At 39.2% G+C, this 26,577-nt stretch overlaps 1 protein-coding gene across 1 annotated transcript in view; it reads right to left on the minus strand.

Moving 5' to 3' along the window:
• The window catches only part of LOC124125607, a 149,611-nt gene that overhangs the window by 74,943 nt on the left and 48,091 nt on the right, over positions 1 to 26,577 (minus strand). Inside the window, exon 9 of the mRNA XM_048387360.1 lies at positions 16,587 to 16,730. Within this exon, the coding sequence (XP_048243317.1) occupies positions 16,587 to 16,730 (144 nt within the window). The remainder of the gene's footprint in view (positions 1 to 16,586; positions 16,731 to 26,577) is intronic.

Genomic DNA, 26,577 nt, shown 5'->3' on the forward strand with positions numbered 1-26,577 from the left:
TGATGCCGTTTTCTCAGAGACTAGTGTTGTGTTTTACATTAAGAACATTTGACACTTTAATTTCAACCTGGATGATCAGATTTGCCAAGTTTCATCTTTTTAATATCTCACAAAGTATGTTTACAGAGTTTGGACAAATAAGGTTTCTCATATATCTATCCATGGTGACGTTTCTTTTGCGGTTCAGTATATAATTTGTCTGACGATGTTAATGATTATAAAATGTGTTCACATTTCACCAAGAAACAATTATGGTCAAAACTGGTGAAAGAAAAGATTCATTAACACGAAATACAATTACAAAACAATGCGCTTCTGAGCAGATTATCTCTGTCTAGATATCTAACAATACGATCTGGACGAGGACACAGGTTATGGAAACTTGCTCTCGGTTGACCAGAATATTTTACTTCCTTATCTAGACTAGTTCGCTTAGGTTCAAAGCAGAAAGCATGATAGATATTGGTGGTGCAGTTAAAAAATGGGATGAAGTCAACCGAAGCTGCTTATACTAAACAATGTATAAATTGTAAGCAAGTGTACACTTGAATTGTTTGATAGGCATTACATGACTAAAGGGAGTTTGTGTGTTTTTATAGAATTTTAGGGTTTTATGCAGCTTGTTTGCTGTACTTTTATTTTTAAATGCGGCCAAGCGGCCATTTAGGGGGTTTAGTACCGTTGCTAGTGTCATTTGATTGTTGCAATTTAGTGTGGTTTGGAGTGTTGTTCTGTGTTGCTGGAAATGTGTGCAACATAGTATTACATGTTCAGGCGTTTCTTTTAAGTTGCATTGGGGGCATTTACCGGTTTGATGTTTTAAAATTTGGTGTAGGTGGGAGTTTTACTTAGTGTGGCCTGTTTGTAGTTTAGTTATTACTCTGTCATTTATTTTGGTTTTATGATGGATATTTGTTTTTTTGAGTGGCTTTTGTAGCAGGTGTTTTAGTTTGCCATCAGATTTCTGATAGTAATTTTGCCACTTTGGGAAGATTTTCTCCTTTGTGATACTTTTAATTTCGTTTTTTTATATTGGTTGGTTGATGCTTACTTCTTCTAATTTTAGTGCTGATTTGGCTGCTTTGTCTGCGTGCTCGTTGCCAAACACAACAACGTGGGCAGGAATCCAAACTATTTCTATGTCTCTACCTAGTTTACATAGATTGTTGGTGCTTTTAATTATCTGTTGTATTAGTTTTGGGCGCTTTTTGTGTTTTTGCTTTTTTATGGCCTGGAGCCCACTTAATGAGTCTGAAAGGATTAGATTTTTTAGGTGTCTGTTTATTTGATCGCTATGCAGGGCTGTTACTATTCCCATTAATTCGGCTGTGAAAATTGATTATTTGGGAGCCTATATGAGTGTGTTTCTTGTTGATATGGATGCCGAATCCTGTGCGTTTTGAGCCCGGGTAAAAGGCACCGTCTGTGTAAATGTGACACCAATTTCTCGTGAATGTATGCTAGTGTGATGAATTTAGCAGTATGTGGATCAGTTTTTTATTTAGTCTGGTGGAGGGAGATATGTCGATTTGGGGGTTTGGAGTTTGGGTGTGAAGGTGTTATCTGGGGCTGTAAATTATTGAGGTTGTGTGTATTTAGGTAATTTATTATGCGTTGAGAGATTGGTTTTTATTTAGGGATTTTGCGAGCTAGAGCTGGGGATTATGTTAGTTTCAAGGATCTGTTAGATTTGTTGGTTTTGTTGGGTTGAGCCCCAGTAATTTATTGTTCGATGTTCTCGGCGTAGATCCAGTTTTTGAGCCATATTTATGCTTCTGGTGCGGAACCCGAGTGCTCCATCATACGCGTATTTGGAAGTTTGAATTTCATTGGGCATTCCCTCGAATAGGTCATCAATCGTAATGTTACCTTGCTACCTTGGGGTGTGCAATTTTCTAAAGGGAAACTGGCCCGATAGCGTTTGGTCGATACCGACGGTTTTTTTGCAAGTTAGGAAGTCTTGGATATAGTTTATTATTTGGCCTTTAAGTCCTGTTTTTTTAAAAGTTTTTGTATTAGCCTGTTATCCCATACCATATCAAAAGTCTAGAAATATGCCTACTGTGTATTGTCAGTTTAGTTGGCTCGTTTTGAATAATTTACATTGTACAAGATAGATATAGTAGGTGCAGGATTGACAGAAACGACAATAGCATACATGAGTGAGATAACAGGAGTAAGGAATGGCAACAGCAGAATGATACTGTCAAAACCTGATGGCAGAGAACACACAGGTGGAAGCCAATTGGACATGAAGCAGGAAAAAAGACAGGAAAAGTTTGTAAAGGTGTGGTGATCATTGCTTAATGAGTTCATAGTAGGCGGATGGGATGAAATAGCCTTGATCTCTGTTGATTGATGGCTTGTGGCGGCGTATGTGGACAGCGTCCAGCTGTGTGTTCTCTGTCCATCATGTTTTGACAGTATCATTCTGCTGTTGCCATTCCTTACTCATGTTATCCCACTCATGTTTGCTATTGTTGTTACTGTTATTCCTATTGTTGTTACTGTTATTCCTCTTCTGTTAATCCCCCACCTACCATATACATTCTGTACTATGTACCTCAAATCATATATAATCAAACAATATACTACAGGCATCTTCTTAGACTTCTCCAAAGCTTTCGACATGGTATGGCACGACGGGCTAATACAAAAACTACAAAAAATAGGACCCAAAGGTCAAATAATAAACTACATCCAAGACTTCCTAAACAATCGTAAAAAAACCGTGGGTATAGACCAAACGCTATCGGACCAATGTCCCCTAGAAAATGGCACTCCCCAGGGCAGTATCCTCAGCCCCACATTCTTCAATATAATGATAAATGATCTATTCGAGGGCCTATCCCCTAAAATAAACACATCTAAATTCGCGGATGATGGAGCCCTCTGGATCCGCACAAAAAGCATTAAAATGGCCCAAAACCTACTTCAAAAATCTCTAAACAAAATACAGCAATGGGCTGACAAATGGGGCTTCTCCCTTAACTCGGAAAAAAACTACAGGAATAGTATTTAAACACAAAAAACATGAAACCCGCCTCCCCAAAACTCCAGCTAAACAACAAACCAATCCAATTCCTAAAACAAACCAAAATCTTAGGACTAATTTTTGATGAACATCTCTCCTGGGACGCTCACATAAATAATCTAATAACTAAATGTAGCAAAGATCTAAATACGCTAAGATGCCTCACTGGCTCAAACTGGGGGGCCTCCAAAGACACCCTCCTCTCACTCTATATATCACTAATTAGATCTAAAATAGACTACGGATGTGCCATATACGACACCCTAAACCAATCCCTTAGCAAAAAAATAGACTCAATCCAATATCAGGCCCTAAAACTAATAACACGCACTCAACATGGCACCTCCTTCACTTCACTCCAGGTCTTAACAGGAGAAATGCCACTAAGTCTACGTACGGAACAATTTACCCTAAATTTCTGGGCCGCGTCTCAATCAAACCCCCTAATTCAAAGCCTAATAAACAAAAATATAAGCCCAAAAAGCCAAGCCCTAGCTCGAAAACACCTTCTAGTTACTCCAATATCCCAAAGAATAACCAATTACTTAAATGAACACCAAATAAACAATCTTAAACAAAACTGCAAACAATCAAATATCTTCACCCAAAAACTTAAAACACCCAAAATAGAAATAACACTAGCTAGCACAATAAATAAACAAACCGACCTAAACATAGCCAAAACCACCACACTAGCATACATACACGAAAATTGGCCAAATTGGTGTCACATTTACACAGACGGATCCTCAGATCCGATCTCCAAACACACAGGTTTCGGAGTCCACATCACACAACCAACTAAAGCCACATAATCCTACCGACTCCCAAACAATCAATCAATATTCACGGCCGAACTAATGGGCATGGCCTCAGCCCTTCATAATCAACAATCTAAAAAACAACAAAAAATCCTAATACTTACCGACTCGCTCAGTGGACTACAAGCCCTCCAAAATAAAAACACCAAAAACCGCCCTGAACTAATAAATCAGATACTAAAAAGCTCAAACGATTTAACTAAGGCAGGCAAACAAATAGTACACTCATACACTGCACCCACTACCTAACACACCGAACTACACTACAAACCACCCTAAATCTAAATAAGGCTCTTACTCTAGAAGCAATCCTAAACCCACAAAATTAAATAGAAAAATTCAAAGCCTTAGGCGTATACTTTATCAAAACAGGACTAATAAATCGCATTTAAAACCCCAATAAACTACCAAAACCAGACCACATAATCAAACTAACAAACTTCCATACTCAGGTCCCTTAGTTCGTCCCCCAAACCCTCTTGGCATATTTTAAAAATTTCAAAATTTCCAAAATTCTATATAAGCAACCACTAAAACACCCCTACTGGATTGCCAAACAACTTTTTCCCCTTTTCGGAAACACATTAAATGGCTTGGCCGGGCCCGTGTGCGAAATACGCTGCAGTCGGAAAGCGCACGTAAAATCTCCAATATAAGTAAGTAAGTAACCTCAAATCAGTTGCAGTTTGTACTCCAAGCGAGCAACACCTCCCAAGCCAGCACAGAGCATTGCCTGATAGCAAGCCAAGGAGAAATCCATCATCGGTAATTATCACGTTATCCTTTCAGCCTTATTCACATACTCTTAAAATCACTCTCATCGTTTGTTTGTCGAACTAGCAATATTCCAGCTATAGGACAGCGTCTGTAAATAATCGAGTCTTGGTCAGACAATCAGTTGCAGTTTGTACTCCAAGCGAGCAACACTTCCCAAGCCAGCACAGAGCATTGCCTGATAGCCAGCCAAGGAAACTCCATCATCGGTAATTATCACGTTATCCTTTCATCCTTATTCACATACATCACTCTCACCGAAATCATCACAAAACCCCTAAATCCTTAAAAACAACAACACTCAACTCTTATAAATAACCAACACCTTATCCTCCCCCATCTCCCTAACACAGCTCGCACTCATTTCTACTCATTACCCACGCCCACCACTCAAACACACCCTTTGACCCAACTCCTAAAAACAAAAAACACCTAATCCCCCCTTCTCCTTAACACAACGCACGCTCTTTCCTACTCACCACCCACGCCCACCACTCACATACCTCCACTCCTTCGACTAAATATCTCCTAATCCCCGCTTTCCAATTGTCTCATCTAATCCCAGCCTTCCAGCAACAAAAGAAATCTTTAATAATTAATCCATTTCCCAAACCCTCCTACTAAAACCAACAACAAATAACCACCGCAACCTCCTCCGCCTCCCAAACACAACTCAAAAACAACAAACCAACTCACCTCCCAAAAACACCACTCCCACTCCACCACCACTCACCACAACACACGCTCTCCAACCCTCAAACACAACACCCAAACAACATGACTGACACCCTCAACGCTACACTCGCAGACATTCCAGCTCCTTACTCACCCTCGCCTGCGGAAGCGCACAACACTTCCGGGAGGTCACTCGAAAACATCGTCCCGACCGAGTTTGGCAAAAACACGACACACACCCCCCCCCCCCCCCCCCCCCCCCACCAAACCAACTAACTCGCCACCTCAAAACACTAAAAAACGCAAACTCGACACATCCACTCCACCTCCATCGCCCACACCCTCCCCGGCCGCCTTCCTCACCACCTTCGCTTCTTCTCAGCAGGCTCAGGCACCACTCTCTCACTAGAACTTTCGGCGGATAAAATAGGACTTTGGTTTAAAAGAGAAAAAATAAATTACAACAATATTAAAAAAGCCAACAAAGGATACCAGATAATCTTCCCTAACCGAGAATCTTACAACGCAGCAAATAAAATAACTCAAATATTCCACGTCACGGTAATCAAACAAACACCTAATTGGCAACAATATACACGAGGCGTAATTAGGGTTAACCCAAGGGAAACAACTGAGGACTTACAATTATACTCTCTAGAAGCTAACATAAACCAAGACCAAAACCCTCAACCCCTTATCACCAGCACGCGTAGAATAACCTCAACTAGAAACGGAAAAACGGTCCCAACCTCCATTGTCATAATCAACTTCAAAAAGACCGCTAAATTCCCTGAAGCCCCCAAACACATATCCTTCGGAGCCCACACCAACTTAGAAGTCAAACCCTATATAAAGCAGGTTAAGCAATGTTCAAAGTGCCTCAAATACAACCACCGCCTCCCAATGCACATACCGTAAAACTAAATGTAAAAAATGCGCACAAACAGACTGCCCAGGCACATGCACACCCTGGTGCATCCACTGCAAATCCACCCAACACACTTCACTTTCAAACCAATGCCCATACAGACACACACTCACCCAGCAGACCAACAAACACATAAACATAGACACAGCTAAAATCCAAACACGAAAATTTGCTACACCTGCATTTAAACCACTCCTCCCTACACCACACCCAAACACCATCCCACAAACAAACACCACACCCATAACCGACTGCTCTGTCTGGGGCCCCTACCGAGAAACCGCACCCACCTCACACACACAAGCAGCCACTCAACCAACCACGAACCCTCCCACATCTAACATAGCCAAAACATCAACCCCCGCATGCAAAACAAACCTCAAAATGACCACCTCAAAATGACTACCACAACAAGACCCTCATCCAAGCACCCTACAGCCCATATGGCAACAACACTCTCCCACAAGCGAGCACAACAACAAAACGCAAACACTAAGAAATCATCAGCTACACCCATCCCGCAAACACCTTCACAATCCTCCACATCACATGCCTCCCCCATGGAAACTCAATCAGCTAAACCTAATCTAACCGATGACGAAGATTTCTCCATTACTGAGAAAAACAATAGACACTACTCCAACTAAAACAAAACAAACTCCCCAACCAGCCAACAACCAAAACCTAAATAACCTCACCTTACTCCTAGCATACATGCATAGTCAAAACTCACCAAAAGCTAGCATGAAATCCTTCCACAAAGTAGCTTTCAATCTAAAATTAACCGATCTTCCCTTCTTCCTCTTTAACCTCCATCTAAAAGAACTCACCGAATAAAATAAAAACAAAAAACTAAATCACCAATCACCCTAACCCAATAATGGAAGGACTAAATATTTTTCAGTGGAACGCCAACGGACTCACCTCCCACGGCCATGAACTAAAAACTAAATTGAAACTAAATAAAGGCCCTCACATTGCTTGTATACAGGAAACCGAATTCTAAAAAAAATCAAAATTCACACTACCTAACTACAACTCAGTGGGAACTGACAGAGCTAAACCGAAAACAAGAAGAGCCGCAGGAGGAATAATCATATTTATCAGGGAAGATATAAATTACAAAGAAATAAAAATAGACATGCCAAACCTAGAAGCCAACGGCATTAAAATCACATTAAATAACCGAAACATAAACATCATAAATATTTACCACTGGGCGGAACAAAAAGTCCAACCTGAGGATCTAAACAAACTACTCCAAATAAGCGATAAATCTACTATATTCCTAGGAGACTTTAACGCTCACCATCCTACATGGAACATAGATGATAAAATAGATAATCATGGCAAATTAATCTCTGAATAGATAGAAACAAACGACCTAGTACTCCTTAATAGCAACCAACCCACGAGGTACGATAAGATAAACAAAAAAAATGTCGGCTATTGACCTAACCATATGCACCGCAGATCTAGCCCAAAGTACTCAATGGGAAGTGCACGACGTCCCGCTAGGTAGTGACCACTTCCCCATAAACATAACAATAGGAAATACAAACGTATCAATCCAAACAGAAAACCAAGAACCAAATTCCATTACAATAAAGCTAACTGGGGCCAATTCCAATATATCTGCAACGAAGCTAACTTAAACGAAATAGAAAATAATGATCCAGAGACCTATTGTAAAAACCTAACAGACTATATGATAAACGCAGCCAAAACCTCCATCCCCTTCAAAACATCTAAGACAGGCAAACCGACGGTACCATGGTGGAATGAGGAAATAAACCAGACTAGACGAAAACGTAAATCAGCCTTCAATAAAGCAAAACGCGACTACAAATATTTAAACATAGCCCACGAACTAAACCACCAGGTTAAAAAACTAGTCCAAATAGCCAAAATTAGAGGTTCTGCGAAGGTATAAATAACCGTACAGATGCCAGAATGGTCTGGCGCAAAATCAACGCCATCAGAGGCTTAAAACGACATTAAAAAAAACCTAACATTGACAACTCAACCAACCCCGCCCCAAAAGCAAATAATCTCGCCAACCACTTTTCGGCCGTTAGCAGTAACACCAACTTCAGTCAAAAATTCCAAGATAAACTTAAAACAGAAAACAAACCCACAAAAGAACCAAACAATAACAATCTAGAAATAAATCAACCCTACACAATGGAGGAGCTCCTCTACGTAATCCAAAACAGGAAAAAGGGCACAGCTCCAGGATTAGACCTAACTTCTTACCAAATAATTAAAAAACTCCCCCTAAAACTACTCCAGGCACTACTCAAACTATACAATCTCATCTACCTAAACGGACAGGTTCCTACTCCCTGGAAACAGGCCCTAGTCATACCAATCCCTAAACCTAATAAACCAGCTAATCAAGCTAACTTATAAGGACCAATATCCCTAACTTCAAACTTATGTAAAGTAATGGAATCAATGGCTAAAAATAGATTACAACATTACTTAACCCAAAATAACATCATAAACCCAGATCAAAGCCGTTTTACCTCTGGCCGCTCAACCCTAGATAACCTCGCCCGACTAGAACAAGATATTAAGACAGGACAACTAAATAAACAATATAGCACAGGCATCTTCTTAGACTTCTCTAAAGCTTTCGACATGGTATGGCACGATGGGCTAATACAAAAACTTAAAAAAATAGGACTCAAAGGTCAGATAATAAACTACATCCAGGACTTCCTAAACAATCGTAAAATAACCGTGGTTATAGACCAAACTCTATCGGACCAATGTCCCCTAGAAAATGGCACTCCACAGGGCAGTATCCTCAGCCCCACCCTCTTCAATATAATGATAAACAATCTATTCGAGGGCCTATCCCCTAAAGTAAACACATCAAAATTCGCGGATGATGGAGCCATCTAGATCCGCACTAAAAGCATGAAAATGGTCCAAAATTTACTCCAAAAATCTCAAATGACAAATGGGGCTTCTCCCTTAACTCAGAAAAAACAACAGGAATAGTATTCACACATAAAAACATGAAACCCGCCTCCCCAATCCTCCAGCTAAACAATCAAACAATCAAATTTCAAAAACAAACCAAATTCTTAGGACTTATTTTCGATGAACATCTCACCTGGGATGCTCACATCCAAAACCTAACAACTAAATGCAGTAAAGACCTAAACACCCTAAGATGCCTAACTGGCTCTAACTGGGGAGCCTCCAAAGATACCCTCCTCTCTCTCTACATATCACTAATTAGATCAAAATTAGACTACGGCTGCGCCATATACAACACCCTAAACAACTCTCTATCTAAAAACTTGACTCAATACAATATCAGGCTCTCAAACTAATTACACGCACCCAACATGGCACCTCCTACACCTCACTTCAGGCCTTAACAGGAGAAATGCCATTAAGTCTACGCAGGGAACAGCTAAGCTTAAATTTCTGGGCCGCGTCCCAATCAAACCCTCTCATCCAAAACTTAATAAACCAAAACATCAGCCCCAAAAACCAAGTTCTAGCTCGTAAACACCCCTTACTTACCCCAATATCCCAAACAATAACAAACTACCTAAATGAACACAAAATTAAAAATCTTAAACAAAACTGCAAACAATCAAATATCTTCACCCAAAAACTTAAAATACCCAAAATAGTCACAACACTAGCTAGCCAAATAAATAAACAAACCGACCCAAACATAGCTAAAACTACCACACTAGCATACATACACGAAAATTGGCCAAATTGGTGTCACATTTACACGGACGGATCCTCAGATCCGACCTTCAAACACACAGGTTTCGGAGTCAATACCACACAACCAACTAAAACCACACAATCCTTCCGACTCCCAAACAACCAATCAATATTCACGGCAGAACTAATGGGCATGGCCTCAGCCCTCCATAATCAAGAATCCAAAAACCACAAAAAAATCCTAATACTTACCGACTCCCTAAGTGGACTGCAAGCCCTCCAAAACAAAAATACCAAAAACCGACCTAAATTAATAAATCAAATACTTAAAAGCTCCAACGACCTAAATAAGGCAGGCAAACAAATAACCTTCTTGTGGATACCCGCCCACGTAGGAATATACGGTAATGAAAACGCCGATAAAGCAGCTAAACTATCCCTCAAAATCCCAGAAATAAGCTTAAACCTACCCATTTCAAAATCAGAAATTAAAAGTGTAAACAAGCAAAAAATCACAAAAAATGGCATAACCTATATCTAAACTCAAATAGCCAAATCAAAAAAGTGCTCAGCAAACCACTAACCAAACCAAAAATTCTCCATCCATCAAAAAAAATCGACAGAGTAATCACTCAACTCCCAAACAACCAATCAATATCAACGGCAGAACTAATGGGCATGGCCTCAGCCCTCCATAATTAAGAATCCAAAAACCACAAAAAAATCCTAATACTTACCGACTCCCTAAGTGGAATGCAAGCCCTCCAAAACAAAAATACCAAAAACCGACCTAAATTAATAAATCAAATACTTAAAAGCTCCAACGACCTAAATAAGGAAGGCAAACAAATAACCTTCTTGTGGATACCCGCCCACGTAGGAATATAAGGTAATGAAAACGCCGATAAAGCAGCTAAACTATCCCTCAAAATCCCAGAAATAAGCTTAAACCTACCCATCTCAAAATCAGAAATTAAAAGTGTAAACAAGCAAAAAATCACAAAAAATGGCATAACCTATATCTAAACTCAAATAGCCAAATCAAAAAAGTGCTCAGCAAACCACTAACCAAACCAAAAATTCTCCATCCATCAAAAAAAATCGACAGAGTAATCACTAAACTCCAAACAGGACACACCAACCTAAATAACCACCTAAAAAGATTATAAAAACACACTACAGGAAACTGCCCACACTGCAAACAACCAGAAACCTCAGAACACGCACTCATCCACTGCACACACTACCCAACACATCGAACCCATTACAAACCACCCTCAATCTAAACAAGGCTCTCACTCTAGAAGCAATACTAAACCCACAAAATAAACTAGAAAACTTCAAGGCCTTAGGCGTATTCTTAATCAAAACGGAACTAATAAAACGCATCTAAAAACACTATAATCCACCAAATCAAAATTACATAAACACACAAACATCCACCATACCCAGCTCCCTTAGTTCTCCTCCCCTACCCCATCGGCATCTATTCCAAATCTCAAAATTCCCAAATTCTATATAAGCAACCCCTAAAGCCCCCTCTTTGGTTGCACACACCACTTTCGCCCCTTTCGGAAACACATTAAATGGCCTGGCCGGGCCCGTGTGCGAAATACGCATCAGTCGGAAAGCGCACGTTAAATCTTCAAAGTAAGTAAGTAATTAAGTACCTCATTCAGGTCTGCATGACAACTGCGTAAGGATCTATACCGAAACGTCGCCTTTACAGTATTAAAGAAGTTGTTATCCATAATTTGTGTGTACTTTGTCAAGTGTACACTTAGGAGATAAATATTTCGTTTTGTAAGATTTGCGTGATGTTATGCTGAATGGATGTACGGAAATTTTTCATTTGAACACTCCACCGACATTGTAACATGAACGTTAATTAAATCGATATTTAGGAGGAACTAATTTACTGAGCGCATGACACAACAAAACTGTTGTTCGCAATACGTCTCCTCGTGCTCACCTTCGAAAGGATGCATGATATGGGGTGCCGCGAAACCGATCAACGGTTTCGAAGTACTCCAATAATGATGGTTCATTTTACGAAAGGGGTGGCCACATGTTCAAGCCCATTTCTCAGAAAATAAACAAACAACAGGAAATATCACAAATTCAATTCTTTATCACAGTTCCTCATCTTACTTGTAATTTGTAGTTATGCGTATCTATAAAATACAAATAATCAAAATTAGAAAAGCCGTACATACTGTTTGGCCCCTATACAAGAAAGTGTCAACCCGCTGAGGTAGTGACAAGAGAGGTCAAACATGTGCGAGATTTTAGATATGCAGCTTAGCTGGGATGGAAAAAGTTGTTTACTGTCACAGTGGGATTATATATGTGAAAGAGACCATGGGAATTAGCAGAAGAATTAACCTGGAAGTTATTCACGGGAGCAGTGGACAGTGGCAGGATATTTGTATCTTGGACAGGTACCAAATTACGTTCGTTAGCGAGCTGCTGCTGTCCCTGAAGAATGTTCGAATAATGTCGTTTTTGAGCCGAGCTCGAGTCAATGGAGTACGACTTCAACGATTCATCGGTTTTGTGGCCGGTAATTTTGCAAATCTCGCGATTTTCAATGCCTGCGTTTGACAGCAAAGTAACAGCAGTTGCCCGAAGACAATGGTTTGTATACACTTTGAGACCAGCGTTGGTAGAAATTTCTTTCATCATGTTGCCAATGACATTTACACCAACTGGCCTCGTGGTGTACCATTCGGTGTCGTCGACGTGGACTCGTCTCTTGGGAGCCTGGTAAAAAGCACCATTGTTGGGATTGAGGAGAGACATGTATTTTTTTAATGAAAGTACAGGAGAGAATTGGTCCGATGTTGCATAAATGCGTTTGTTGGGCCCATTTGAGTCTTTGAGGTCCCCCCTGTGATTTTTTGTGACTTCGGAGTGTGTCATTTCAATGAACTCAAACCCCTGTTCATCGGTGGATACACGAAAGGAAGATGCAGTTAATTCCCTTTGGTTTTCTTTACCACGACGAGCGAAACCGAGTGTAAGGTCGAACCACACTTTACGAAGCAAGCCGGAAGGAGTTTCCGTATCCAAACTTTCACGAATTTTTTTAAATCATTCTCGGGGATAGCAGCATGATGTGTTGCCTGGTCAAGGCCATCGCGCTTTAGTTTTTTTATCATGGACAGAAAAACATTGTTTGCAGTGTGAAATTCCCGGTCTTGGATAATGTTTATGCTGCGCTCAAATGGCGGTCCCCTGATGTGCCTGTGTATGGCAGCACGCAACCCAACAAAACTCGATTTTGAGTAAAGTGTCCCTCCGCACTTCGGCATAAAAGAACCTCAGTCTCTCATTCAGTTGAGAAGCAGGAAGCTCTTCGAACTTGGGTTCAAAACCTCGGAAACCAAGCCATTCTGGAAGTGGAAAAGATTGCCTTGTTCAGGGTACAAATGTGACAGTAAGTGGGAGTAATTTGTTATTCTACCATGAATTTGGAATTTACTCGATTCTGATTGGTGAATCAGAGGCTATTAAATCACAATAAACCCCCTCTGATTGAAACAGCTGGTTTGACGGCCGCATCACGGCGGAAGCTAATATTCATAGAATAGTTCTATTTTCAGTCATTGTCGGCAGGCATATTAAAAAAATTATATCTACAATTACAGGTTACAAAATGCACAGAAGCGGTTACTACAATATTCAAAGGATGTGTGGCAATACATTTCTTGCAGAAAAACACGACAGAAATCAACAAAGGGAATGTATTTACGTTTTGGAGACAACAGAGAGCTTGGAATTTTGGCGCTTTTCTATATACGACGTCATATTTTTTGCGTCACAATGAGCGATATGACGTCATAATGGTGACGCACGATGTAGAGCGAAAGCCTTGCAAAGCTTTCGCGTTCGGTTCCAAATTCAATTTAGCGGGGTTAAATCTACAGGTAACCTAGCTCTACATTGAAAACACAGTATGTTTATCTCCTAATTAGGGCCTAGTCCTATTACGGCGTCGTGTTTAAATGAAATTTCCGTATATCCATTTAGCATAACATATCTCAAATCTTACAAAACGAAATATTTAATTTACGTTAAGATTTTGGTCAATCTCGTTATATTATTGCCATTTTTTGCGATGACACATTGGTCACGCTTTACATTGCTATCATGGCAATGGTGTAAGGGAGGTAACTCTCGCTGATGTTGATCGAATCTGCGTAGGAATTTTAGGTATGTGTTTATGTATTCTTTTATGTTTCAATGGCTTACGTCGAAATATTTTATCTCCCCAGGAGGTATTACGCCCAGTATTTTTGGAGAGGTTCCCATCCACGATGCCCTGTACTGCATTTGCATCAAGGGACGCGAAGCGGTCACTGGACGCTTGAACTTTTGGCTCTACTGAAACGCTGGCTGTATTTCCTAGTTCAGGGGCCATCTCAGAACGGCTTTCAGCTTCAACAGCTGTTGTGAGTAATAATAATAACAAAAGTAGGTGGGTGTATGAAAGTCATAACTATTATAGAGTTGCAATAAATTTTTTTACTCTGTTAAAAAATGATTTTCTTTTCTTTTCCCTTTGGCCAAGCCCAAGAAAATTACACCATTTATGATTATGATTGGGTAATTAATGAAAATAGGTAAATTTCATTTACCTTCAAATTCTTGAATTATCTCAGAAAATGTCTCGTCGTCCCAATCACTCAATATTTCATCGAAATCTCCGATGTGGAAGTCGGTAAATTTCCATCTGTTCCTCCATGTTGATGATTTCAAAAATAGTTCCATTAATTAATGTATACATACACGGTGATGAGACCCCAAAAACTCAGCGATGTTATGCTCATTCGACAACACTTTTTAACCAATCAGATCAGAGAACATACCTACTTTTATGTTACAATTGTAAATAGCACATGCTAATAGTCAATTTAATTACACCAAAAATCTAAATGAAATCAATATGATACATGTGTATATAACCTCTTCCGATATATATATATTTATTTATCTATCTGACCCAAAAGCCTCTGCCACGCTCTCTACGCACTTCCTCCCTGGTGACATAACATCATTACCTGTACAGTCCGCTCCTGTCCACCCTGTCTCACACCCGGTGTCACAGTGCCCTGTTGAGTTACAGGAAGAGTTCCCCACACAGTGTCTGGAGACGCAAGTCTGGTCACAGTTAGCTCCGTAACGTCCAATGTCACACACTGGAACATTATCGTGTAAACATGAAACTGACATATGAGCTGTACCCGACATAGACAATATAAATGTATTTAAGTTATAGTAAATCTCAATACGTTACATATGTTTTAGACTATCCAAGATATGAACAGTGAATATTCTCATCGTTTTTTATTGTTGTTATATCGCTGGAATAATGTCGATGCGACTGTCAATGTTAACTTACCCAACACATCGAGAAATACACTTTTGATATATATGTTCCTATGTTTAACTCGAAAGGTAAATAACGATAAACACCTTCTCCGCAGTCGCCACCCATCCACCCTGGCGCACACCCGGAAACACATGTCCCTCTAATGTGATCACATGGCGAGTCTCCAAAAAATATATTGCTAAATATTGTAATGACTACTACCAGTTTAAAACGTATTTAACACCAGTCCAAATACTGGCAAATTGTGTTCAGGCCTTGCCAAAGTTCAGATAAGACAGAATAAACAGGTGATTTTTTTACTAAATGGCTATTGTTTGCAATGTATGAACAATCTGTTTCTGTTCATCTCAAACTTAAGCCATGTCAAGGCACCATATAGGGGTGAAATTGGGGGAGAGTTGTACATTGTTTTTGGTTGATTAAGTTGTGTTTTAACATAGAACTGTATATATAGTAGGAATAATTAGTATCCTTGTGATATGCATTGTAGATCACGCGTGGATTTTAGTTAAAATGATACATTCTTTTGCTGGTACATTCGGCCAATTTATGTTAAATAATGTTCTTCATACATGTCCCCGCAACCTATGCCTGTTGTATGGGGCGACCATGACAGGGTGAGAGTGCTCGGTGATTTGGTTGACAGCTGAACATTGTACCCGATGGAGTGAGACATTGCTCTCAATATCAGTTACTACTTTGCCTGGTCCAGATTGAATTGTTTAAGGCAAACGTCATATATGTGGGATAAAGCTGATGCAACCTAATCTTCTCGCATATATCATGGGGTGCAACAATTTCCATTCGACTTGAGATAAAGGCTTAATTAAAGGTGGCTTTAATTTTAATGAATGCTGTTTTTATACCTCAAACATAGTTTATTTACAGACAGCAGTCAACGGTAGCGTACATCGCTGAATGCTAAAGATCTATATTCGTTCTTCACAAGTATTAATTATACGACCTTAAAGCCGACTATGCTCGTCGTAATAGGCGACTAAAGGGATCGGGTGGTCAGGCTCGCTGACTTGGTTGATTTATGTCATCGATCCCAATCGCATGGATCGATGCTCATGATGTCAATCACAAGATTGTCTGGTCCACACTCGATATTTTAAAGACCGCCGTCATATGGCCAGAATATTGCTGAGTGCGGTATTAAACCAAAAAACAACACTTATACGAACACTTGTTTTAAAGGCTAATAACACTGTTGTAAGATTGTCAGTAAAACGTTTAAAAGATTATTCAGATGGCCACCTTCTCTGCAGTCTTCACCCATCCAACCTGGCGCACACCCGGAAACACATGTCCCGCTTATGTGATCACATGGCGAGTCTCCAGCACACTTCCTGTCAGTACAGGAGTTGCTGCAGTTCTGTCCATAGCTTCCATTTGAGCATGCTGTGGAGAAGTCACAATGTCACGAACATATTACAGATTTATGGCTAATTATTGTTATGCTTATCATAAAAAAATCAAAATCATAGTAATATGCATTTTAGTCACATGTAGAATCTAAGCTAAAAGGATATTTCTTATGCTTATGGAAATGGTTTTGTAGCTTTTATTTAGTGACTGCGTGTCGGCGTGGGACATTGCGTCCTTATAATCAATTAATGGTTTATCCAGACTCAATCATCACCAGGCAAGCGTCATATTACTGAAATATTGCTGATGCAAATCAAAACCTTGTTCCTGCATAATATTATTGGTTGCAACACAAAAAATGATTGGTTATAATACAAAATCTATCCACATAACGTTCTGTGTGATTTCTAATCAGCTCGATATAAACATTGTTTTGAGCAGGTTATAATATGTTCCTTTTTTAAAGCATACATTTTAATAAATGTTGTTTTAATGGTATTATTTCTTGTTGGGTACAGCACTGTATGCACTAAGAGTGACTTAAACGACCACTTGTTTTAAAGGCTAAAAACAATGTTGAAAGATTGTCAGTAAAACGTTAAAAAGATTATTCAGTTGGTCACCTCCTCTGCAGTCTTCACCCATCCACCCTGGCGCACACCCAGAAACACATGTCCCGCTTATGTGATCACACGGCGAGTCTCCTGCACACTTCCTGTCGGTACAAGAGTTGCTGCAGTTCTGTCCATAGCTTCCATTTGAGCACACTGTGGGGAAGTAACTATGTCATTTTCATATTACAAAAAAGCATAGTGCTAAATGTTATTTTTATGGTTGGAATAGTATGTTGAGTCACTTATCAGGGAGAGTCAGTAGGCTTAATAATTGAATACGCTTTCGACATGTTTCAATGTCTAAAACATGTAAACTACGATAATCACCCTCTATGCAGTCGTCACTAATCCATCCAGCTTCACATCCAGAAACACATGTCCCGCTTACGTGATCACATGACGAGTCTCCAGCACAATTCCTATCTGTGCAAATGTTGCTGCACTTCGGCCCATAGCTTCCATATGAGCACACTGTGGAGCAATCACCAAGTTATAAACACATTACATAGAGAATATTTCATGTGTCAAGTGAAATATCACGTTTCTGTAGCCACTCGTGAATATATATCCTTTTTCCCACGCCATGAGATATCCTCGTATCCTATACTATTTATTATATACTTTTTGTGTAGTGTCTACTGGAAAATCATTGAAGAGGTTGTGCCCATTATGTCATTCAGTTATAGAAAATGAAATACGATTTACTATTGTATGTCATTTTGATCGTGATCTAAGAAATATGGTTATACCAGAACGCTTTCTGTCAAGGCACCCTGTACCTGCTTTTATTTCTCTTCTCTCTTCAAAAGAGGATACTGTCATAGTACAACTGTCTTTATATGATATTTCCCGAAATTTTCAAAATTGACTTGGTTTCGAATGGATTAAACTCTTTTACTCATACGTAACTCCCATGTTACTTTGACTTGACTTTAACAGTGCAACTACAGCCAACACCTTCTGAGTTTTTTTTCCGCGATCTGTTCTATGTTCAAATACATTTGAGGGGCTCAAATGTGTCTTTTTCAAACCAGTGGACTGACTTTGTCGGAATGTTTGCTGTGTAACATATATGTCCGCAGATAAGCCGAATTGTGAGAACCAGAAAAAAGATTCTGTAGAAACGGTTCGGCTTATCAACAGGATACACTTTTAGGATAGTATTATTTTTAGATGGTAATCCGTCAGGAATTATGGTCCGATAGATTACAACTTCCTGAAAGTTTGGAAGTTGCAACGACTACAGCCATTATTGTTATAAATGATCAATAAAGTTATCATTAGACTTACATGTACATACTCATAGGTCTCAAGAAACACCCTTATTCCTCCTCAACATACAATAACTGTAAATAAATGCGACAAAGACTTTTCCATAAACATGAAACTAGAAACATTTCCGATCTCGACAATGTCATCGCCATATGTTTATGAATCGCAATTAACGTTAACCAGTGTTGATTCCAAGTTTTTGCAGAAAAGTGGGCATGTCCTGCCCTATAAGTAGCAGGCGGTTACCAGGACAGACACAACTGACAACTGCATCAAGGTCACATTGATCATTCATATCTATGTTCTGTTGTCAGAATATAGGAACACACTGTAGCTTTACCGTGTCAGTATAAACTTGTCTAACAATATCAAATATAATCTTGCTTTGTATAAAAATGGAATGGGGGATATCAAACACTGCTGAAGGGGACCGGCGGATGCATGGGCTAGGTTTTAATACTGCTTACTTTCGGGTGGCATAAAACTACGAGGATTGTGATCGCTGCATTATCTTGCTCAACCTGCCGTATCTCAATGAATTGGAACAGATTTGGATAGCACCCCTAGATTAGACTTGTTGGCGTTGACCTGTTCATAATGACATATTATTGTGCTGCGTGATTGTCATCTGGGGTTATGCTGGTTGAACATCTTCGTGGGAACATTTCCAATTTATGGAAATTTGACGTCCGCTCTTAATCACCGGCAAAAGCCAAGTGCTGCCTTCTCAAGAGAAATAAACTGTAAATGAACCTGTGCATTTGCCACAGTTGAACTCTGTTTCAATGATTAATATGATCAGTTACGCATTGATATATATTTTGAACGTTTTCACTCGGTACAGTGTATGTGAATTATAGTTCACCAATTAGTGAGCTATTCACCAAGTTGTCGTGTCACACGTGAGATGCCCCCTTAATCCCCTGTTGTCTTACCAATCACCATCCTTGAGTGAATTTGTACCTATGTGACAATAAGACCTGGACAAGTGAATGACCCCCAATAAACCACATGCTGCCCTCGGTCCTATTCCACAATAATCAAACGAATGAGCAGACAGAAAAAGTCGTTTATGAATCCGAGGCTGAAGCAGGCAGACTGGGCGTCCCCCGATCGTTGAACATGCACATCGCGGGAAACACAGGGTGCTCGATTAAACCGTAGTGGCGGATTATTTCGTTTGGTGGACCATTTCTCCTGTCGGTTTTGACGCTATTTCCCTTCTTCAAATTAAAGTTGGGTTAAGCATTTGTTGCTATTTTGAGTTTACTTGCCCTTTAAACATTGGGAGCTGAGTTTTTAAACTTACATCAGTAGATGCTTGGATGTAAAACTTCATCCTTTGTCATGTTTATTTAATAAGACCTTGTTTTATTTAAGTAACTCATAGAATTGTGTGCCTCAGTGACATGATATAAACCACTCTCATTGAATATATGTCGAAACGAATACAGATGTCAGGTTCACGTTATTACTTGAGCACAGTTGTCTGCTATCAGCAACTACCTATATCATAAGTCTCCACCTCACAGATGTTAAGTGTCTCGGTGCTGTGTGTGATGATGGAGTTTCACGTCATAACTTTCGAATTAACTGACGTGTCCTATCAATTGTGCATTATTATTGTATGAAAACGTTTGTTCGAAATTTTACTTATGAAATTGGACATCAATCAATGAATATATTTTCAATCAATGAATATACTATGTTAGAATACAAGACCATACTGAACCTTTACAGTGGCCTAGTGGTAGAGCGTCAGAGAGAGGAAGGTCCAGAGTTCGATCCTCGTCAAACCAAAAAACAAAAGATGGTACTTGTTGTTACCCCACGCTTGGTGTTGAAACAATGACTGTACTTTGATCTGAAGTCTTCTTGTCTATCCACTGACTATCTTGCCGCATACCAGATAACATGTACTTACATTCTTGCAATACAGATCTTCTCATGTCAACATGTAAGATTTCCATGTGCAAGGGGTAATGTGGTACATATTTGGTGTTTTTTGAATGACAAAGTCTTTTAAGTGGAGCTGAGTTTACATCCAAAAGAATCAATAAAGGAATCGATAAAGGATAATTGATGACTGTCAGATCTTCATGATTTTGTTCCACTGTGCTTCATATAAAACGTAGCTGAAGATGCTGAAACGTTATTCTTTGTCAGTTAAGATCCTGCCTATTTCATAGAGGCTTTATGTTAAGACAGTTTATGTGAATGTATGCGTCATTTGAAAGACATCTTAAAGAGCCTTAGGTTAGAACAACTTTGCAGAATTGGATAGGTCGTAACATTGTTAATGCAAATATGGTACACAAAACATCAAAAGCGTCGCGTAAATATTGTTAATTTCCGCTTTAATCCTTTACATCAATTCGAAAGCCTTTATATATAGGGGGTTCATATATAGTGGCTGTTGGAGGTGATTAAATTTGACCAGAATTAAATTTGAAAAATTTAAAAAACCTTTAAAAAAAGGATAAAAAATTGACAAGTGAAATCTTTTCCCGACCATATAATCCATCACTGGAGGTTAAAACGGCTTCCTGTGTTCGACGCGCTGGGGAAATAGAGAATCTCACCCGAGTGTATTTTGATATCAAATATATCACGTTTTTTCCACTTTTATAAACGAGTCTGAAATATATTATATCAAAAGATACGAGGGTGATATTTTATTTATCATCCAACATCATGCTACCAACTTTTTCAGTTTGGAGACAATACTAAGCAGTGTCTGAAGTATGAAAAAGTATTGCTGACAGCTTCAGTAGCAGAGCCATTAGTGAGGTCAATTTATCGTGATATCTTGGTAACCAGTGATGTCACAATGGTCTGCAAAGCATTGTGGTGCAATTTCGTTGCAGCGATATCTACAATGTAGATATTGCTGGATCTCACCTAAGTGATATCTCCTGTGGGAGGCTGTTTTGGATGATAAATTCATCTATCAGGCCCATGGCCAGACTGCCAGCTTCCACCTTGGTTTCTTTTAGGGAAGACGAAAATTGATATTCAATCTAAATCAAAATCATTGTTTTCACTTTACCTGCATTTATTAAGACTGTGCAACTAACATGACATAAGTAGTAGTCACTGAATATACGACTATATAATATATCTGCCAGTTAAAAGGCAGTGCCGAGGCACAGTTGACTCCTATGGGAAATTATCCATACCATAAATCTCCACCTCACACAGATTTAGCCGTATGCTGTGTGTGATGCTGAAGTATCTCCCTGTGCCGTCACACGTCACGTCGTACACGCTGTTGTTTGTTTTATCTGTGTCAGAGGGGAAGGTGTAGCAGGTGACGTTGGATGTGGAGCTGCTGGAGTTACTCAGGGAGAGGACAGCAGTTCTGATCAAATGAATATCTAAAACAGGCAATGAAAAAAATTATTTACTGACGGAGGGTGACATTATATTGGGCTCTTGAACAATAAGAAATAGAATATCGCTGCTGGGGTTACTCACGGAGAGGACAGCAGTCCTGACCAAACCAATATCTAAAACATGCAATGAAATAAATGAGGAGGGTGACAATGTGCTCTTAAACAATGACAAAATGGACTATCACATGGCACTTGATATGATTCAGTCCATTTATCATCTTGTTGCTGGAACATGTGAACGTCAAATAAGACCACGTGACCACATTCAGTTCAAAAGTGCCAGAAACAAGTTGTTTCTGACCGGTGTGTACTAAAATGTTTTGTGATGCCTCATCACAATATCTTGCAAAATCAAGTAGCGGTGTCTGAACTGATACATACATCCTACCCTGTTGTATATCCTGACGCCGTGTATCCTGTACGGCTGTCCCAGGTCCACTGTCCACATAGATGGAGAGTTGACAGAATCAGAGTGAAAGCAGGAGTTTCTGTTCACATACTGGTACCGGTTCCCATCCACAGCTTTGTCTGCACTCCAGCCTTGCGTTTTTGCGTAGTCAGTTGGGGACGAAGTTGCTGTCTTTTTGAAGGCAACGTTCCCTTATACCAAAATAACTACGAATATAAATTAACTTTAACATTGTTATTTATTATGAGGGAAAAATAACTATTTAAACTTCCTAGGAGACTTTGAAATTGGTGAATCCAATAGGTCAGTGATATCTTCTCAAACTCAAAGTTTAGAGTTACTGTCATGCGTAAAATGAGAGTGTTTGAAAGATGAATTCCAAAGGAACACTGTCTCACGCTTAATTTCTCTCTGTTAAAGAATCAATGAAACCAATTTCAAACCATTTTAAGCATCCAATTGTGTGATCACCCAAGAAACAATGTGGCTTTCAAATAGATATAACTAGTGATAAACTCTGATTGGTTTAATATAGAAATCACAGATTGGGAGAGTGTTCTGTAATCTGATTAAATGTGAAAAACTGTTATTCAAGGCTTTGAAACGGTTTCGACGTTTTACTGCATATTGTTAAGAGGTAGTTCCCAAGCTGAGTCACGGAGGTTAACCCTAAAAGCATTTCATACAGAACTAAATTGGGAAATCAATTGAATAACCGCACAAGATGAATGAATAATTAACAAATTATATTGAAACAAACAGGATTAAGTTTACAATCGCAGGAGGCAAGACGATGGATTAAACATGTGGCAACAGCAATATATAAAACAGGGCCTATACTAAGTTAATGCACTCACGAATATCCAGAATATAAAGTCACTGTCGCATGTGTTGAATAAAAAAAATGGATCTGTATTTGTGTTGAGAGCTGTGGCCTGTAGTCAATGTTTTTAGATCAGTATCCCGTCTACACTGAATACTAGTAAGTATATATACATAAGACACAAGTCAGGTCGTAGAAGGTCGGGAATCGCCCTTGTCTCGTTCTTATAGAGGTATAGAGAGCCTTCCAGAAACTGTTACCAATTCGCCAGTGAGGGGGTATATGTCCCAGAAGTACATCATCGTCTGTATACAAGCTCTTTCATCTGAGCTCTCTATAACGGGAGGATAACAAAGGTGTCAAGCGCTCAGGTGTCATAGATGCAACAGACGTCATTCATTTCGAATGCACTCACGCACGCACACATATTAAAAACTTTATTATGGTTTCAACTCTTTCAGCATCCACATGGTATTCTTTAAAATAGGCACGTTGATCATTGACCAAATCAAAACTGATTCTTGTGGCAAGAAAACTCACCTCTCTGACAGGTTTGCCCATTCCCACCAAACCATCCAGGATCACATGTACCGTTGCAGACCCTAGTTGTCTGGTTACAGTGTGGAGTACAGTGACAAGAGTAGCTACATGTGTCTCCAAATCTTCCTCCTTGGCAGGTGGTACCTGTATAATATACAACAAGCTTAGGTAAGGTTAATATTCAAATATTTGTTTGATTCAAATTCAGACTACATGAAATGCAAATGTGACAGGGCAGGATCATTTGACAAAAAGGTTCACGTTGCATTTAAGTACTGTTCTGCTCTTGAAGGCATACTTGAGTTATAATCAGATGCCTAACAAATATTTAATCTTCCTCATTTGTGGTTGTTATAACCCCAATAAATTGTTTGACTGATGGTGGAATTACATATCTATTTGGTATGTATTGCTTTCGAGTGTCTTTAAAGGATGAACTTCCAGGCATAAAGGCATGGACCACTAGCAAGGCATATCAAGTATTGTAGATCCATGGCAATACGATTGCATACACCATTAATTAAGAACACAAGACGTGTATTCAATGACTAATGGAAATGTATTTCGCTACAAATAATCAATGACAATTGTGACAAATGTACATGTATTACACGTAGGTTTGACAACAGCTGTATGAGTTGCAATAACCAAAAACGTCAGGGACAGATGTCTGTTTGCACCTGCCCATGGATTCTGTGGATGAAACTTAGTTAGAAAAGGTTGCAATTGATCTCTGTTTCTGTCTTCATTCCGGATTCCACAGCCTGTATCTACGAGAATTGCTCACAGCTATGTTGCTCATTTGCAAAACAGTTCATGTGTCAAAAGCCAGCTTCGAGATAAAAGTACACAATGCTAAAGTCAAAGTATGGACCGAGTCTTAAGTCCATGTCAGCACTGGTATTTTTACCTTTAATCTGTGATGTACAACTATTACGCATTCATAAAGATGGATAGGGCTAATTTTGTAATGAAATAGTTTTCAAATATATATTATAAGTGTTGGTGTTTTTGCATTTGTCTAAAGCAATTTTAAAACATTTAATTGAGACCTTTTCATTTAACGCCAATTGTGACGCTGCCCTGGTTAGATTGAAAGGTGTGGTCATCAATTGACCTGGGTACTTTTTATCTGATACAACTACTACAATTTCATTATGATAATACCATTCTCACATTGTTTAACAATTCCACCTATATTTCGACAGTCCAATTGGCAATTACCATTCAGTGATAATTTAAGTCCTAGCTTCCAGTTGTTCATAACTATCAGCGCTAATTACTGTAAAATGTTGGGTTCCATTGTCTATTGCAAATCACCTATCGGCGCCAATTATCTGTTGGCTTCCCTTGTTAAGTTTCCACCCTGCGTTATTTTATCACGTTTGTTCTTCTTACGTGTACATGTACGTGTACAAAAAAAGTTTCCCATTTCTCTATACCCTGTAAAAGAAAGCTGTAAGATATCTTATTATACAGAGCTCAATACCCGGTGAAAACTTTCCAGACACAGATAATTTGTTTGGGTCACACACACATGGCAATAATATCCATTTTATGATGTATATATACATAGCAATCAACATGCATGCTATGATGTATTTATAATGTCATTGTTTTGACATCACGTTTCAGTCAAATGAAATGGATCCCATTGTGAACAGAAGACACAATGTCATCCTCGTCTTCTTCATAATCGATGATCGACCCATCAATAAGTTTATCATAGTTCAAAACGCAACCCAGCCTTCTTCGTGTGAACGAAAGGTTTTCATCCTCTTATTATCTCTGTCAAATATTCTGAAAATCTATGATCAGCATTTCTCGCATTACTTAGTTGGACCTGTACACTGCAGCAGTGGATAATACATTTCAACAGAGAGATTTCATGGCTGTCCCTCTCACTTAATCGTCAGAAGCAATGTAAAAAAGCCTATGGAACACCAACAACTAAAGTCAGGTCACCATACCAGGGGCCAGGGACATGTTTGCTACCTGACAGATACAGTATATACAACAGGGACATACTTAGAAGATATAGACTTCATTTCTATACTCTCCCCAAAAATAAGCACGTAAGTTCTCAAAATTAAATTGTGTGAATGGAAGACATTCTATGTTGCACTGCTACAAAATATAAATATTATTATTCTATTTACCCATGTCACACGACGTTTTTATTGATTTAAATAGAGTTATTATTGTTGAGCATTTGCATAATTAATTTTCTTCAGAAACTTAAAAGCAGATTACAAGTACACTGTGGACACGATATCGGCAACATGTCACCACATTGAGGTCCAAAAATCAGAGAGACCCTGACATCACCACATCAGCCCATGATAGTTACAGGAAGGCAACCGGCCTTCGAAACAGGACACTCATTGCAAACTACACTGCAACAATACAGTCCTGCACAGACTGTCCGTATCTGTTTACGAGCAGCCAGAATATGAGCAAGACCCTTCGTTTGGGTTCTTTTACCTCAACTTTATCGACTTCAGCTGGGGAGCCATCTGTGCAGTAAGGTGGTGTTGGCTGGTAGTTTATAGAGCGCATTTTGATAGCGAAAATGTCAACTTGATATTAGTGATCAGTTGAAAGCTCTTGCATGTAAATCTGAATCTGCCATTTGCTATCTTCTTAGGGAAGATTTCATAATATATGTACTATTTTCTCAACTAATGTATTCCACACCCATTTGAACTATTCTCCTACAACGTTGTTTTATAAGTTTTACTTTATTATGGAACAAAATGAGATTACAGTCACAATTCCATTTACCTTCTTTGCCTTTTCATTGTTAAAAAAGTGGTATTGTTGTTGA

Source organism: Haliotis rufescens, unplaced genomic scaffold (assembly GCF_023055435.1).
Source record: "Haliotis rufescens isolate VD_foot unplaced genomic scaffold, xgHalRufe1.0.p SCAF_7, whole genome shotgun sequence".
Lineage (NCBI taxonomy): Eukaryota > Metazoa > Mollusca > Gastropoda > Lepetellida > Haliotidae > Haliotis > Haliotis rufescens.